The sequence below is a fragment of the Arvicanthis niloticus genome, chromosome 16 (assembly GCF_011762505.2).
Source record: "Arvicanthis niloticus isolate mArvNil1 chromosome 16, mArvNil1.pat.X, whole genome shotgun sequence".
In the NCBI taxonomy this organism is placed as follows: Eukaryota; Metazoa; Chordata; class Mammalia; order Rodentia; family Muridae; genus Arvicanthis; species Arvicanthis niloticus.
In genome coordinates, this window is record NC_047673.1 from 19,474,812 (window position 1) to 19,493,400 (window position 18,589).

The 18,589-nt window shown below is 37.9% G+C and overlaps 1 protein-coding gene across 4 annotated transcripts in view; it reads left to right on the forward strand.

Moving 5' to 3' along the window:
* The window catches only part of LOC117721596 (uncharacterized), a 145,223-nt gene that overhangs the window by 14,893 nt on the left and 111,741 nt on the right, over positions 1 to 18,589 (forward strand). For all 4 annotated transcript variants that reach the window (XR_013104353.1, XR_013104352.1, XR_013104351.1 and 1 more), the window contains exons 10-16: positions 2,647 to 2,740; positions 7,754 to 7,782; positions 7,880 to 7,952; positions 9,453 to 9,520; positions 12,161 to 12,254; positions 18,208 to 18,236; positions 18,331 to 18,403. Coding sequence is in view for 1 of the 4 variants with exons in the window: in XM_076913975.1 (XP_076770090.1) it covers positions 2,647 to 2,740; positions 7,754 to 7,782; positions 7,880 to 7,952; positions 9,453 to 9,520; positions 12,161 to 12,254; positions 18,208 to 18,236; positions 18,331 to 18,403 (460 nt within the window). In the remaining 3 variants the exon portion in view is untranslated. The remainder of the gene's footprint in view (positions 1 to 2,646; positions 2,741 to 7,753; positions 7,783 to 7,879; positions 7,953 to 9,452; positions 9,521 to 12,160; positions 12,255 to 18,207; positions 18,237 to 18,330; positions 18,404 to 18,589) is intronic.

The following is an 18,589-nucleotide window of genomic DNA, read 5'->3' on the forward strand; positions in this document are numbered from 1 at the left end:
ATATCTAATAGATTTAATTTGTTATTATAGTAACCAATTTCCATGGTGCCTTTCCATTCAACAGCGTAGGGAATCTAGCAATTTAAGTTTGTCTTTAAGTTTTTCATGTTTCTCATGTTTTTTTTTTTTTTTTTTTTTTTTTTTTTTTGACACCTGAGAGGCATGCAGAGGTATGGGGTGGGGCGCAGGGTCCTGTTTTTGTTTTTTTAAGTCTGTTTATCTGGTTTATTTCACTTATTGATTTGTGTATGTTGAACCATAAAATGAAAGCTGCGTATTTGTAAAATATCTGAGGAAGAAGAGAAAGATAATTTGTGAAATCATCCTCAATCTGGAAGGCCAGGTATCGGCTTTCAGGAAGGAAAGTTTCAAGGAAAGAATAAATGCAAAATTAGAGACTAGAAACTTAGTTTGGTTTCTGATGCTCCACTAAGGATAAATTAACTGAAGAGTTAAGTGCATTGAGTACATTTATGGTATACATTCTTGCAGTAATAACTATAAATAATGAAAACACAAAGATGACACCGAGGAAAGAGACGGAAAGGGCCTGTGCTAAATGCAAGGAGAGTTGCACAGTGCTGTGAGCACAGTAGGGCGGTGTTGTGAGCACAGTGGGTCAGCACTGTGAGCACAGTAGGGCAGTGCTGTGAGCACAGTAGGGCAGTACTGTGAACACAGTAGGTCAGTGCTGTGAGCACAGTAGTTAAAGGCAGAGGACCTATCAGAATCCTACTAGTTCTGTCATTCAGTATCTTTGCAAAACTAAAAAGGAAGATGTCAGTGTTAACAATGTTACTGTGACTTTAAGGTGATATGACATATGTAACATTTCCATGTAGCTCATGAATAAATGTTGGGAATGAGTAAAACCTTTCATAAAATGTAAATGATGATGTTACCACACAAGAAAACCAATCCTGTTTTCATTTTGAGACTTAAGTGTTGAAGATACTTTCTTGAACCCGTGGACAGTAAAATGATAGTGTAAAGCCTGACAGGTAGGGAGGAACTCCCTCTCTGCTCTTGGGAATTCACCGCCACCCCAATAACTGCAAAGACACCGAATTTGATGTAACAGCAAAAGGTATATTTCAATCAACGTGTTGAGGTCGCACTTCCAGCCCGTCCTACGCAGAGGCAAGCAGTGAAGTACGACCCCCACTTAGGGAAAAGATAGAGTTTTTATAGTAAGAACTGCAACCCAGGGAAACGAGGGGGAAATATCAAACACTATTCAATTTGTCTTGTGGTTCGTTTTGTTCCTGGTATCCAGGATGCATGGGCACACTGAGAACTCCCAACTCAAACTCTCCTGGTATCCAGGGTGCACAAGAACGCTAACTTGAACTCTCAGCTCAAACCCTATTCAATCTGTCTTATGGTCAGTTTTTAGTTCCTGGTACCCATAGCACTTGGTCACGCTATCTTGAACTCCTAGCTCTGAACTCTATTCAATCTATCATCTATTTTGTCTTGTGGATAGCTAGTTTCCTAGGACCCAGAACGCAGAACAAGCTGATCTGCACTCTTGACTCCATCTGTGGAAGGTTTAAAAATTTTTAACCCTTTCAATAGTAGCATCAAGAATATATTAAAAAGCTTACAAGAAGCAGATATATTTATATATTTTTAACTTGGACTATGCCAAACTTTTACAACCTATTTATTTATATATCCTATAGGAAGACATCAGTTTGGCACCTTTACTGATGAATTTTAGATATTTTGACACTATATTTGACATATTCAAATCTTTCTGATGAATTTTTAGATATTTGACACTATATTTGACATATTCAACACATCTTTGATATGTTGAATATATTTGACATATTTAACACATCTTTGTTACTAAGTATCCATTATGTGCTATATAGACATTGCCTCTTGCAGATGAGGGGCCTATTTCTATTGTATTACAATAGAAAAACAAATAGTAAACACATCTAAGCCACTGTGGGTACTTTATATTAGCAAAATTGTTTAGGAGGCCTCTGCTGAAATGACCTAGTTTCTAAAATACTTCATTTATATACAAATTACTATACAAAAATTTTAGCTTTTCAAGCCAAATACCCTCTAATTTTATTTATTACTCTGTCTGAGATGTATGTGCATGTGTGTGTATATGTGTGTATGTATGTGTGTGTGAGTGTGTGAACACATGTGCACGTGCACAGATATGCATGCATTGCAACGAGCATGTGGAGGTCAGAGGTCAGCTTTCCGCAGTCATCGCTCCCTTTCCTGTGTGTATGGGTTCTTCCTCCCAAGTGGCTCTCCTCATCCCGCAGGCCCCAAGCCGAGTACCTTAGCACTGAAATAATTTCAGCATCTGAAATGTTTAAATGTCCACTGCTTTGGTTTACCAACCACATTTATAAGACTGTGTTTGCATATGCAGAGTTTAAAAATGCCCCTTTCTTTTGGGTGTGCAATCTAAGAGTTAGATAGATGAATATTTTCCTGTTAATTTTCACAGCAGGTTCACAGAATTAGTACCCATGTAAAAGTTGCCGCACAAAACTGCAAGGATAGGTTTGCTCCAGAGAGGTTTGGTCCGCTTTAAAAATAAACAATTGACGTGTCTTAAAGTGATTAAGGGAAACGTATGCAACTAATTTTTAATCTCAATTTTAACAGAGCAACTCAGAGAGCAAGCCTCCTAACTGTGCTGACAATTCTCCAACAGCTGTAGACAAAATATTTGGAAACAGAGGAAAAAGAACTGTGGAAGGTATATGTCCCTCCTGGTCTGCTTCTTTACTGAGCGTGTCCAAGACCATTGTGCACTAGGCTGGACTGGAGGGAGTAAGGCTTAGCCGGGGTGGATGGGTTAGACAGGGTCTCTGTCAGTGTGCATGCAGGAGAAACATCTCGCTCTATCGGAGGGGAATAAGGGTAAATAAACTTTGGGGAATGAGTAGAGGTTTTCTGGGTAGATTGTACATCATTGCCTGGGGATGAGGTGATGGGGAAATGCTTCATTTGCATAAAGCGGAAGTTTAACCTGTAACCTAGCCACCAGGTTACATGACTACCCAAAGTGTGGCAGATATGGAGGTCACAATGTTGTGTGTGCTGGAATTTGCAGGCCAAGAGCAGGGAGAAAGTATTATTATTCCTGCTGATACCGGGATGAGATTTTCGGAGTTCGGACTTGTTTCAACCTCACTCTTGCTCCAGACCGACTCCGTGGATCAAATAGCCTTCTGGCCCCACATCTCTCCGCTTTTGTTTTATAAAGGGTTGGGGGTATGTCATCACAGTCACCAAACTCTATGTTGGGGGAACAGTTTGGTATTGAACCAGAACCTGATTGGCAGTGGTTTTTGTAAGGCTATTTATCTGGTGCTTTAGAATTTGGATGAGGCAGGATTCCAGGAGGAGTAGGGCCTCAGTGGCCAGTACAGGGCCAAGAAGAAGGAACCAAACTACCAGAGGCTTTGAGTAACATGGGGTAGAGGTGTTGGGTACATGGCTTGACCGGAGATCTCACCGGAGACCTTTGGGGATTTGTATGTCTTGTTCCAGTCCAGATTCATTGACATAGAAGCAACATTTCTTTCCCAACAACAGTGCAAGCCTCTTCCTGTAGAGCAGTCATTAAGTCCAGAGCTCTTCAAATTTTGTAAAACAACCCCCGCTAGGGAGGTCATCTGTTGCTGGAGGGATTTGAGACTGTCCATGGTGAAAGCCATAACCTGGTCAAGCTTGTCCTGAAGCTGTCAGCCAGGTGTTGTGTTTGGTCCTTTTGCTCCAAAAATACACAAACTTTTAAAGGTAACATTGTAGGTACATTTCTGCATTAGGACATGTATGGAATCTGTGGTGTGTACAAATCAGGTAGTGATGATTCTCTGCTCTATGTTTGAGCAGGTAAAAAGGTATCTGTCAATTTTTAAATCCATTAGGACTGCATAACCAAACTATAATATAAATCTCCATCTGTGCCATATGAGAGGATGACACATAGTAATAAGTCATAGGGACCAGGAGGCCAAAAAGATTTATTGGCTATGCAGTGACATTCATGTCTCAGCCAGCTTCCTGAGCTGTTCACAGGTGGAGGGTTCAGCACTTACAACATCTGTTTTGGTGTTTTTCCTGGGCCTCTTTTTTAAGTCTGTAAGCAAGATTCAGGAGGTCTTCACTGGTCAAATGTAGTTTTTATTAGCTTTGAATGGATCCGAAGCTTTTTCCTTTTTATTGAAAGAAGAGAAAAACCTCTTTTCCAATACAACACCTTTTTTTTTTTTATTCTGAGGCAAACACACCCTTAAGGTATATAAGAAGATTTAATTAGCAGTTCTTTCTAAAATACAGTGTTTGTCGCAGCCGTGTCACCTGTCTCTTTGATATTTAAGATGTTTTGAAGTCAATAAAGCATTCTTTATCCCACCTACTTAGAATAGCTGAGAAAGGAAATGCCACAGCGACCCACATGACCGGAAGCCTGGAGAGATCTAGTTAAATTATGGCAACATTTTGGGGATGGAGTGGGGTTTCAGATCTTTGGGTGTGTATTTCCACCACCAACACCATAGCTGAAGATGCTCTTAGCATTCAAAAGTTATCAGAAATTTTACAAAGAATATTCTCTTCATAAGAGACAACAATAAAATTAAGTAGTTTTTGGTAGTCCTTTAATAAAATTGGCTGCACAAAACTCAGAAACTTTAGAAACTAGGTCCTTGAAATTAATTTTGCTTCCACAAAGGAAATACATTATTTTGGAGATTGCTGACTACTAGGATGTGTCATAGGCAGGTTTAACTGTTAGAAAAATTCCATACATTACAAGAGATGATGTAATGGCAATACACAATACTTTTGGAATAGTCAGTAACTCATCTGTGCAACATGAACTGGTTCAAATAGATGGAGTTACCTCCATTACATCAATTGAAGACTAAGTGATAAAAACAAAATGAAGAGGGTAAAACATCCCCCAATTAATTTTTGTACCAATTTCATATAACACATTAGCTATATTAGTAAATAAAAAAGAACCGTACTAAAATGACTTTCACCTATTTTTGTTAGCTTGTAATGTATTTTCCAGAAAATATAAATGTATACATAGTATATTTTTTATTTGTATTATATGGTGTTGTTTAAGAACATAGACCTTTAATTAGGTTGATTGATACCAGAAGCAAACCTGTTTATGAAGTATAGGCAAGGTGGTTCAGGGCGTCAGGGTCTCTGCATTTGTGGTAAGTCCTCAGTCACCATGAATCAGCCACCTGCTCAGTAGAGGTATCACACCACATTTTAGCAAAAAATGCTATTGGGTAATCAACAGCGTTGTAATAGAATGAAGACAGAAAATGAACTTGCTTTTGTTTCAAATAATGTTCATAGAAAACACGGGAGAAACTAAGATAGGAAAGACAGAAATCATAATCCTCAAATGAGATTGTTAAGTAGGAAATTCATGATAAGAATGATCCACCGAAAGAACTGGACCCCCACCCAGAGCTCCCAGGATGGGTCCATGGCTCCAGCTACACATGTAGCAGAGAATGGCCTTATCTCGCATCAATGGGAGGGAGGACCTTGGTCCTGTGGAGGCTTGATGCCCAGTGTAGGGGGATGCTAGAGGGGTGAGGCAGGAGTGGGTGGGTGGTGAAGGAGCACTGTCTTAGAGGCATAGGGGAGGAGAATGGGATGGGGGTTTGAGGAGGGAAGACTGGGAAGGTGGACAACATTTGAAATGTAAATGTATAACATAACCAAAAAAGACACGAAAAGTAGGGAAGATGAAGATCTGAGCTGTGGAGACCACTGTAAAGAAGAGGGAGGACTGGGGATGCAGCTCAGTCAGCAGAGATCTTGCCTGGTACGCAGTGAGCTGTGTGATCCCAGCACCTCACAGGCACATAGGTGGAGGTAGGAGAATCAGAAGATCAAGGTCATTAGCTGCTATACAGTGAGGAAGGCCAGCTTGGGATACAGGAGAACCCTTCTCAAGCAAATGAACAAATAGGAAAGGAAAAGAAAAAAGGAAGAGGGTTTTTTTTTTTTTTCTGTAAGAACAAGAATAATTCTGGGAGAATCTGAATTAATTAGGGAATGTAAATGAACTTAGTTCAGATGACTTCAATATATGTGTATTCAAACCAAAGATGAGGTCATTGCTGCTCCTGGCAAAAGTGATGGGTTGAAGGAATGCTGAAATTTAGTAAACTGCACTCATTCATTCACCTCTCCATAATCACCAGACTCTGAAGATGTATGTTGATTAGATAAGTTATCAATATTAATGCACAATAATTGAATATAGAAGGATGTTATTTAAAAATTAATTTTTTACTTATTTTATTGTATGAAAATATTTTAATAAATAAAAAGAGGAAAAATAATATACTCTGAGGAATTGGTTTTGTCCTACCCGAAAAGCCTTTTGTCTTCTCCAGGATTAAAAACCAAAGTGCCATCTTTGGCTTGTTTGGTTCGTTATATCGGAATAACTAAGTTTCCATTTTTTGTAAGTGCTCTAGTGTGGGGGTGAATGGGAGGGAGATGGGAGGAAGTAATTTATAGTTACAGTGAAAAATCACTGAATTATTGAAGTAGACAAAAAAAAAGTATAACCAGGAAAGACTTCAGGCATTAGTTTTGAGTCTTGGAAGAAGAAATTTGTTTGATGGTAGGTGAAAACAATCTCATATGTCAGGAACTGTGATCACAGATGAACATGTATGGCTTAGCTGTTACTTTGTGATCAAAATGATTAGCAGACTGTTTAAAATGTAACACTATAAAGCTTAATACACATTATGCACTTATTTGTTGCTAGGGTACTTGGAAATTTGCTTCTGGAAGCTTTATTCATTTATTTCTAAAGATTTGGTATAGTATTTATCTGTGTGAATGAAAGTACCAGTGGAGGCCAGAAGAGGGTGTTGATACCCTGGAATTGGAGTTTCAGATGGTTGTGAGATACTGTGTAGGTGCTGGGAATTGAACTCAGGTCCCCTTAACCAGTGCTCTTAACCATGGGGCCATCTCTCCAACCCTTAAAATTATTCTCATTTCGAGAGATACAATACTTCATTTAATCATGACATTTCACCATGCATTTTTACTTTGTTCACATTTGTTCCTCACTTGTCTTGCCTTACCCTTTGTCTGTCGCTCCTCTCTGAGAACAATACCACCTCTCCTTTTATGCAATTTATACATATATAAGTCTAGATGCTACACAGGAGATAACACACGCAACATTTGCCTGATTTAATGGACATTAGCTATTTTTCAAACAGTAACAAGCACCACCACACAATTCTAATCTGGGAAGTGATAAACATTATAGGTTCATTTGTGTCATAACAAAACCTGTATTTTTATTAATTTTGCACAGATTTCCTCCCCTGAGTATATCTCATTTATTTTAAAATTTGTTTGAATGTCTGCCATGCCAGCAAGGGTCAGAAGATGGCACTGGATCCCCTAGAGCTGGAGTTATAGGCAGTTGTGAGCCACCCAATGTGGGTGATGAGAACTGCTCATGGGTCCTCTGGAGACTAAGAAGTGCTTTTAAACACTGAGCCATGTCTACAATGTCATGGGTGTATTTTTCAGTTGTGTTGCTGTCCAGACCTGTAAAAATCTTCCAGACATTCAAACTACAGAGTAACAATTGGAAATCTAAGAATGAGAATAATTCCATCCTAATTCTTTAGGAGCATATGACTGGTGTTGTATTGACAGAGAAGTGATCATGTTTCCCTTTGCTTTTTAGCATGGGTTGAGAAAGATCCATCTTCAAAGGTAATAAGCTTTTTATTTCATCGTGAATTATTAAATATGCATTACACTATATAGATATATAAAACATTTAAATATTTTGCTTTTAAAATCTATTTAGTCTGCCACTGAAGTCAGAGACTCTGTTACAAACGAAGCAGTAGAAAGGATAGAGCTGCTGACATCCGTATCAGGTACACGTGTGAAGTGAATCATTCGAGATCAAAATACAGTGTTTGAGAAGTTTGTGGACCTCACCATCATAATCCTGTCCCCCATCCCCCAAGTTGATGGTATGATTTGATGTAAATGATATAAGTACCACCTATGCTTTTAAAAAGAGAATTAGTACGTGCAAGATCTGTAAAATATGTATTACATGATAAGTTGGACAAGTTGTTTCCGCTTTTGCGTTTCAATGTCTCTTACTTCCATGGTGGGATCTCTGTCATAAGGATTTAGAGAGGGTAATTATGATACACATGAGATTTTTTTCTACAGTTAAAAAAATGCTGTTTGGAGAACTGGGTACTGTGCTAGACACTGTAAACTCAGACACCTGAGAGAACCAGACTAGACATTCATTTTGCTTAGGAAGTTTTGGACCACTGTGTGCACAAAGCAGCAGATTGTTTCCCAAAGCTCAGGAAAAGCAATTTTGTTTCCACTCGGACATCCAGTCAGCTTGCTATCTGGACTGTGTGTGTATGTGTGTTTTCCTATCAGTTGAATCAGTACTGTTAATCAGTAATATATTCTCTCTGTAACCACAAATCAGTTATTACAACTTTACTGTTACACAGTTGACTTTAAGTTTCAAAGCCAAAGACACTTATAAAAGTATTCTGGCTTCACTTACTTTCTCTTCCATCATTTTTTCCCCTAGAAAGTTCTGTATCTGCCAACCTTACCTCTTAATTTTAAAATCACCCATCAACTCTAGAAAACCCATCACTAATATTTCATTTTAATTCTGTAAAACTTTGTGCCATTTTCTATCAGGGCGCAAAAATAATTATTACATAAAATCAAGGAAAGTGGCTATGCAATGCAGGGATGGTGTGAAAGATCTATTTCTCTAGCCCAGGAGTAAAAGAGAGGGACACGGGCAGAAGTAATATATAGTTACAGTAAAAAGTCACTGGAGTATTGAAGTAGACAAAGAAAAAGTATGACCAGGAAAGACTTCAGGCATTAGTTTGAGTCTTGGAAGAAAAAGTTGTCTGATGGTAGGTGCAAACAATTTCATGTGTCAGGAACTATGTACTCACAGATGAACATGTATGGCTTAGCTGTTACTTTGTGATCAAAATGATTCCTAGATTGTTTAAAATGTAACATTATAAGATAAAACTTAATACACATAATGGATTTATTTGTTGCTAAGGTACTTGGAAATTTGTTTCTGGATGCTTTATTCATATCGATTGAGTAGGTGAATTTATGTGCAAATCATTAGGATGTTCTTATGTGTTGAACATGGTGCCTTCTTTTGCTTATATTTGAGTAAACAATGACAGTTTAAATAGCTAGAAAGGTCCAGCTCCTTATATACCTAGTTGAAAGTTACATACTTTCTTAATCAGAAAGTAACAATATAATGTTATTTTAGCTAACTTAAACACTCATATTATTATACAGACTATTGCTCTATATGAATTCTACAAAATTAAAAAAAATGCATTTTCCAACAGCAACAGAGTTAGAATTGATGTCAGTAGAAGAAAATGTGTCTGATGAAAGTGAAAAGAACCAGCCATTGGTATGAAAACATTTAATTTTAAATGCCACATAAGATTATTTTCTTTTGTTTAGTAGTTTGGCACAAGGCTCAGGAAGTGTATTTTAGATTATTTGATAGAATTAATAGATTCTAACCGATAGATATCTAAATACTTAATGTTTAAAACATTTTTACCTTGTTAGAAAATTTATCATAGTGAGTTCCAGGACAGCCAGTCCTGCAGAACAAAAACAAAACACCAAAACCCAAAACTTTAGAATATCCTTAAGCTTCATAGTATTTATTGCCAGATTTGAAAAAGTTATTTGTTATTTGAGAATTATGTGCAATGTGTTTTGATCGTATTCATTGCCCCTCACCCAACCCCTTTCAGATCTATCCACACAATATTTGATCTACCCACACAACTTTGAGTATTTCTCCTCCCTTTAACCATGTATTCACTATGTTCAATAGAAAAGGAAGAAGAACTGAAAGCGAGGCCCATAAATAGCTTGGAGCAGCTGTGTAGACAAAACCAGAGGGTGTACATTATAAGGCCTCTTATATTTACATCACGGTATAAAAGAAATTCTTTTCAATCTCTATTAGAAACATCATCTCAAAGCCTTGTGTGCACTGAGGTTATCTGGAGGCACACAAGAGCTTTAAGTTATGCTAAATTGGAAAACCATACATTAAGAGTTATTTTTGATGGGTTCAGGTTAATATTGGCTATCATTTTTGAAGATTTTTTTTTTATTCTGAGAAAAGTGTAATCCCAGCTTCTGCATGCGAGGATAATTTGTAGAGAGCTAGGGAAAAGGATTAGAGAGTCTCCTCGCAAAGCCAACCAAATAAGGCTGACTACTTCTCTGTTGTCAATAAGTATAGAGAAGCAAGAAAAGTTTCATTATTTTGACTTGTCTGTTCTCAAATCCTCTTGATAGCTGTGCAGTATAATACTTTCTTCTAGTACTTAGGAATTAATGCATCTTTATTTTGAATAATAGCCTTTACTGATGGCAGGTCCATAGCCATCTCTTACCCCAACCACCAAAGTCCAGTTTCTCAGTATATTTTCTAGACCCCCAAGGAATTATCTTTACCTGAGCTTTCACAACCATTTATTGTACTCTTTAGTTGTTCTTAAAAAAAAAAGCATCAAATACACTGTGCTACCCAAATATTATTGAATGTGTAGTCATCCACTGGAGTGTGGCAGACTTTCTGGGAGCTACACCCAAAGAAACAGTCCCCCTCCCAGCATCTTATAACTCTATGGCTAGGGGTGGGACCCTCTGCCAACTTCTCTCTCCATGCTGGGGATTTGGTCTGACTTGGGCTTGCACAGTCTTGTGTGGGTGCTGTTAGTTCATAAGTGCAGCTGCCCACATGGTGTCCCAAAGACACTTTCCTTGTGGTCACCCCCCCCCACTTCTATCATGATTCTTGAGTCTTGGAAGGAGGTGTATGGAATATATGGTATATTCAAGGATGAGTATTTTGCAGCCTCTGACATTTTTATATGTGGTTTCTGTATTAATCACCATCTACCACAAATAGAAGCTTTTTGGATGAGGGTTAAGAGATTCATTAATTTATAAATTTAACAACAAGTCATTAGAAGTAAGTTTAATTTCTATATCCACTTGGCAGCATAATGCTAGTAGACTCTCCCTGGGGCCTGTGGTTTGTATAGCCATGGGTTCTCCACCTGATAATAGTTCTAGGTATGGGTTTAATGTTTTGAAGCAGGACATAAATTCAAGCAGAAGGTGGCTGGTTAATCTCACAGTATTTGTGCCATGATTATATCAGTGGTCATGTATTGCCAGGACAGCCATTATTGTAGCTTTCAGGGTTCACAGTTGGGTAATTGATTTTTTTCTCTCTTAAGTTTCTTCCTTAATTTTATTGTTATGTTTTATACATGTGCACATACATGTATATGGACAAACACACACACACATGGCCTTATACTATGTATTCTTACTAAGGCTTACTATCAGTTTTGGAATTTCTTCATTATGAAAGAGTTGTGTACTACATCTGATATTTTATGCTATAATTTAAATAAAATATAAATAAATATTTTGTAAGTTATCATTTACTTAAGCATTTTTCTACCAGTAAACATTTTATATAAAAACAGGGTTTGGTTTAAGAATTGTTTACCCATACCAAACAGCTTCTTCAGTGTTTTGTTTATATCCAACACAATAAGCCAGGAAATATTTTCTTCTGCCTCTAACACATTTCTATAATTGGAGAAGAACTCTAAATGTTAAATGTTCTGCTATAGCAAGTGCTTTATTTTTAATAAAATTAGTCTAATATATATATTTTTGAGAATTATGCTTTTGGTGGGACTATAAAACAGTGCTAGGTATTTAGAGGTTAATTCTTATTAAAATGTGCAGGCTAGCCACCACTGTGTATATGCATTTGTTTCTTCTGTCCTTCCACGATCTGTTTACATAGTCAGTAGCCAGATGGTGGAAAAATATTAAATTTATATAAAGAGCATGTAAAACATTTCCATAAAATGTTTTACTGTCTGTACAGCTTACTGTTATTTTCTATCTTAATTGCTTTCGAAGTTGGAAAATCATATATCTTCTCAGAAGGCAGCTAGGAAATATCTGTGTAACTTCTTATTGACACTTATTTTAACAGAGTGAATCGGAACATCTTCCACAGATAAAAGTTGGCCATTTATCTGGTGTAGGATACCACGTGGGAAAAACTAACGTAAACGGACAGATGAAAGGTAGGAATATCATTTTATTAAAAATTTGTGTGATCACTTATTTACTCAAACAAGGTCACTGTTACATGATACTAATATGCCACTGAGTATCTGATAAGAGATTAGAAACTTAAATAACAAGTTGAACAACTTTACATTTTAGTAACATGCTAAGCTGGTAGTGTCACTAAAAGATCTGAACTACAGGCTCTTCTAATAACCCAGGAATTCTGATATTAAGGAAAAGGATAGAAGGCAGTTGAAGAGCAACAAAAGCAGTGAATACGGGAATTAAATGATGGGAAATTAGGCTTTATACACATGAGGGAGGGGGAGTTTTGAGACTACTTTATCTAAAGCATGGAACGGTATCCATGAATGTTGTAAAAGCATGACCTGAGTTTCTAGTAACTAATCATGCTTAAGATGAGAAATGAAATGTTCCTATACTTGTTTTCATCACTGAAGGCATTAAGTAGCCCATCAAGTAAAGCAATGCTTTATATACATAGATAAATAAAATCACGCACAGTCAGGCACGCATAGACAAGTTTAATGTCATGTAATGCACTGTGCCTTCATAGTGGTAGTTATGTATATGACAATAAAGTTGGAAGGAAAAGCACTGGATTACTAATGAGAAAATTAGGAAACTCACAAAGAAAACAAATGCCCAAAGGTGCATGCTTGCACATGCCATTTTGATTTGGGGACTGGAAGAAAGAAGGTGAGTTAGGTAAAGTTATTAAGAAGATTCCATATTTACCTGAAATTTTCTTTTTTTTTTTTTTTGGAGAGAAGCATATTTTATAAGTTTGAATATTAGCTGTAATTGTCTTTAGAATTAGAAAGTATTTGTTTTTTATTTTTATTTTATATTTTATTTACATTTCAGATGCCATCCCCTTTCCCCATTTCCCCTCCCTAGAAAACCCCTATCCCATGCCCCCTTTTCCCTTTTGCTTTTATACATTTTTAAAAAAATGTTCATCAAAGGCTTTATAAGTTTGGTAATGCTCAATCAGAAGTGCAACCCAATACCCAACCTAGATATATAAACTATCTTTGACTTGTGGAGACATGTGAACATCTGCCTCCATGTCCCCCTCTCTTTCTCTCTCTCATCACCTAGCTTCTCCTCTCCTTCATCTTCTCCTCTCCTTACTCCATCTCTTCCTCTCGGTACTCCTTCCCCCTTAGCTCCTCCTGCATATCATCCTTCCTGTTAAAATAAAACTTTTCTCTCAAAATACAATTAGAGCATAATTATTCCTAATTGTACCAGTGAGGTACAAGATAGTCCTAATACCCAGTCCATCATTTTTTTGACTAACCAGAACCTCTGTCATCTCTCCTAACTAAAACACTTAGTATTGAACCTGGCTTTTTTCTTGGCTTTAGAATGAATGTCAGCTGAAAACCATCCACTCAGATCTTTTCTCTCAAAGTAAATAGCCAGGATTGGCTATTAGACTATAGGTCTTCAACCCCGTCAGAAATCCAGAATGACTGAGTTAACTGAAATTATGGGAAGCACTAAGCATAGCTTCTAAAACTTAGCCAATTTATAGAGACCGCCGAACACCTGAAAAGCCCCTATACTACCGAACGTTGGAGCATCAAATCTTCAGCCTTCTGGCCCAGAATCATCTGACAGACCTTGGTGATGCAGAATTATTAAGGGCTGATTACTCTGTCTAGGCAGATATAATCAGTCGACTATTCTGCAAGTGTGTCCTTTTCTGGACAGTAATTTGTCTGTAGATGGAGAGAGGCAATACTTGCCTAGTGGCTGTCACCGCACAACTGGAGTAACTCCAAGGATGCTTAATCTCTTCTTAGAATCCACGACAGGAAGCTGTCAGGAGCAGACATGTCTCTAATCAAAATGAACATTAATATAGAAATATTTGTAACGTCAATTCTATGGACTTCTGACGTTTTGAAAACCAACTATCCATGTAAGGTAACCTGGACTGTTGTCCTCTCAGCTATTTCTAAATAAAATATGGAAAACACCCTAACAATAAACTCAAAAATATGAATTTGCTATAGTCCCTAAACTCATAGGCTAACCGTCCCAAATCAGTTAAAAAAGTTAAAGAAGGACTGGGTCTAAGCCTTGTATTCTTAAATGTGTTATACAGGCACAATGCCCATGAGAGTATCAATATTCATCTCACTTTTATATCAATAAGAAGCTCGTTCCAATGAAAACCTTAAATTTGAAATCAAAGTAAGTTTTGTACCATTTAAGAAATTATAACTTCATCTTGATATTAATTATACAGATTTCTACCAATAGGTTATGGCTATGCAATAAGTCCTAGTTAATCCTCTCTGTTCCAACAAAACCACTACTTTTCCCTAGAAAGACAGCCCAATATTAACCACCTTAGTCCCCAAGCCCAGGGAATAGCGGCGCTGACTCTTCTTTAACTTCTTCAAGCTGATTACGGGTATTGAGATATTAGAAGAGGGGTTGGGGGAAGAGTAAATTGATAAGCCTCTGATGCTGTGTCTTCACTGCATCCAGATGGAATTCCAGGACATTGGAGGTTTGGGCAGGTCTGCTCAGTATGCTTGATGAGTAGATACACCAAAGCTGTGTATTCTGCAATATACAATTCTCAGAACAAGTTTTAGTATCAAGAAAATTTTTTTTTCCTAGAGGGCTGACATTTTTTAAAGATGTTGGTTCTAACAACTTTTCTTTTTTTTTTCCATTTTAAAAGTTGGTTGTAATAGTTACATTTCAAATTTTATCCCCTTATCCAATTCCCACCACCACCCAGGAACCCCTTATCCCATACCCCCTTCTTGTGCTTCTATGAGGGTGTGATTTTTCAGTTTCTATGATGCTGTTTTCATTAACATAAACTTCCTACTAAATTTCTAAATCCTTCCATTTGTGTTATTAAATCTCCTATTTTTCTTTTTTTCTCTTTTTTCTCATTTTTTCTTTTTTCATCTCTTTTTTAAAAATTGGGTATTATATTTACCTTTCAGATTTTATCCCCTTACCCCACTTCCTCCCACCACCCAGAAACTTCCTATCCCATCCCCCTTCCTCATGCTTCTATGAGGCAGTGCCCCCACCTACCCCCCCCCCACTACCCCCTCCCCACGCTTACATTCCCCCGTCACTCTGTGTTCGTTTTTTATGGGACCAAGAAACTCCTCTCCCACCTATGCCCAACAAGGTTATCCTCCCCTATATATACCGCTGGAGTCATGGGTCCCTCCCTATGTGCTCCCAGGCTGGTGGTTTAGACCCTGGGGGCTCTGGTTGTTTGGTATTGTTACTTTCCTCCTGGGGTCACAAACCCTTTCTGCTCCTTCAGTCTTCTCTCTAAGTTCTCTATTGGGAAGCCCTTGATCATATCAGTGGTTAACTGTGAGCATCGTCCTCTGAATGTGTTAGTCTCTGGCAGACCTCTAAGGAGACAGCTATGTCATGTTCTTGACAGCATGCACTTCCAGCCATCCACATCAGTGTCTAGCTTAGGTGGTTGTACATGGGATGAATACCCAGGTGGAATGGTCTCCTGATGGCCCCTCCTTCAGTTTCTGTCCCATGTTTTGTTTCCATATTTGCTCCCTTGAGTATTTTTGTTACTAATTCTAAGTAGAACTGAGGCATCCCCTCTTGGTCTTCCTTCTTCATGAGCTTCATGTTTACCTGAAATTTTCAAGTTTTAAGACTTACCCTGTGGTACCATGTCACTAATGTATACTGTGGCCAGAGTCTCTGGGACCCTGTGTTTCTGATATAATCTCTGGAGATGCAGGCATTGGGGCTCTGTCTGCATTCTAAAGAGAAAAATTACAGACACATTTTCTGTACACAGAGCAAATGAATGATATTTAGGAACAAAACTGTTGTGGGTATTTTTAAAGTGGTGGCGCCCAATCTGGCTTGTTCTCATGGGGCCACCAACTGGACAAGGCCAAGAGTGGCAGTGTGCTCTCACCGCTGCTTGGCTCTGATCACATTTCAGGCCGGCCAGAAGCATCACCCCTGGCACCCACAAGATATCAGCGTGGGAGATGGCTCTGCCAATCTACCACGTTGCCTCCACAAAGTTTGGCTGAACCCCAGACAATACCTGCCATCCACATGGTACCCAGTAGAAATGAGACTCTAAAGCCTAATTATTATCTAAAGGCTTTATACATTTGGAAATATTCAATTAACAAGATGCCCGCACAATTAGAGTCGTTTCCCGATATCTAACCTTAAGATATAAATCGTTACCCAGGACTGTTCTGGACCCATGTGTGGTTCTCCATGGCTCCTACATCTCTCCTCTTCTGGCTCCTCCTCTCTTCCGTCTCCTCTTCCCACATCAGCTTCTCCCCAGTCACCATGCTCATTGCAAACACTGTAGCAGCATCAGGAAACCATCCTGCTACAAAACTGGACAAAAAGAGACCATGAATTTTTCTATTTCCGAACGCATTTCTTTCTAGCCAGAGAGAAAGGAGAAAACAGATAAAGAAGTAGAAGGTGTAATACTAACTGTCAGAGTCTGCATGGTTCCCGAATTTTGCATTTAGATACTTTTGATAAATGGAGAGTAAGTGGTTCTAATAATCGATAAAGTAGTATAAGACTGAAAGACTCAAGTCTACAGATCTATACATTTCTTTAAAAAATAAATAAAAGGAAAAAAGAGATACTAATGAAGGGTGTGCTATAGGCAGGCTTTATCAGGTAATTTGTCTCACTCTACTTTTGCACTTAACATTGAAGACAAAGGTGCCACCTTTGTTTTATTGCCTTTGTGTGGGTTGGTGGAAGTGAAAGGAGATACAATTGTATCAGAGCAGATGTCAGCCAATTGCTTCTTAAAACTTCTAAGCTTCAAAGGAACAGGTTGAATTGATCTTAAGTAGACAAGTGAAATTAACTTGCACTCAGTAGCATTGTTTATCATATGTGAAACAGCATTCTATATCATATGGTTGTTTCATGGAAGTGATATGCCAAAATAATGCATTTTTGGAGACACTGACTTTAGAGAGTTCATTCCTTTAATATACAATTTACAAAGTTTAATAAATAGTACAGCCAGCCTGGTCTACAGAGTGACTTCCAGGACAGCCAGGACTACACAGAGAAACCCTGTCTCGAAAACAAACAAACAAACAAAAACAACAACAACAAAAACCCAACCCCCCCAAACCCCCCAAAAACCAAGAAACAAAAAACAAAAAACAAAAGTAAATAATACAGTGATCTCACGTGTGATAGGCTTCTGATATGTTGCATTTTCTTTGGATAATCACAGTTTACTACCAAAGTCTTGCACACTATGCTCTACATGGGATTCATATAACTTTCTTATATTACTGAATCAAGGAGCATTAGGATATCTGAACTAGAATGGAAAAATACAGCCATTGCAGTCAACAAGATGAGTGTAAGAAAAGGAGGACGTTGCAGACTTTAGTTTTTTAAAAGTACATTAAAGTTTATTAGTTCAGAGGACTCTGAGAGTGTTACCACTGGTGTGTCCTTCCTAATTTATGTCACCAACTGAGGAAGGCAACAAATGTCACCCTTAGAGGCAGAGTTTGCTGACAGTGTTTTAGTGAGATATACACTGTCTCAGTCTGCCAACATCTTGGACAGTTAAGTGTCCTCAGAGTCATGATTCTTAGTGTGGAGTCCTTGTCTGCATCAGTCAGCATGCTCTCCACATTGGCCCATGTGCCTCTTCTACTTCTGGTACAGTCGTTGGTTTCATAGTCTTCTTTGAAAATATTTGTTGAAAGCTATCTTATTTTAATTCATGATATTTCTTCAATATTTCTTTTCCAATCAGAAAGCAAGACAACAAACTAAAAGTTGCCCAACACCTAAATTTTTCTAAAGAAAATTGTGAGAACTCAATTTGGTAATAACTGTGTGACAATGTGGGTGACTTCCAGATACTTATGACTGACTGATGTCCATTTGGCATTTTAGAGTCTGACAAGGAATATGCTCAACTGATGGTAATCACTATTGTACTTTATCCCGGATGATGAACATCACCACTGGGTGAAGTATGCAATATTTATTATGTGTCCTGTCTCAAAACCCATCCAGACTCCTGTTGAAATGATAAAGCCTGTTTCCAAAGAACCATGGACAACAAAGAATGCACCCACCTTCAAATCAGGTAAAGTATGCAATAAAATCACCTCACAGTCTTCTCATTCCTACTTTGAAAAAGTACAGATAAACTTAACCATTGACTTGAACTAAATATTTCCAAAGTCATTGTTGGCATAGATAACTGGAAATAAAGGCATTTCCAGGGCTAGATATTAGAAATGTACACTTTAAATCAGGTGTTTCTTTTTTC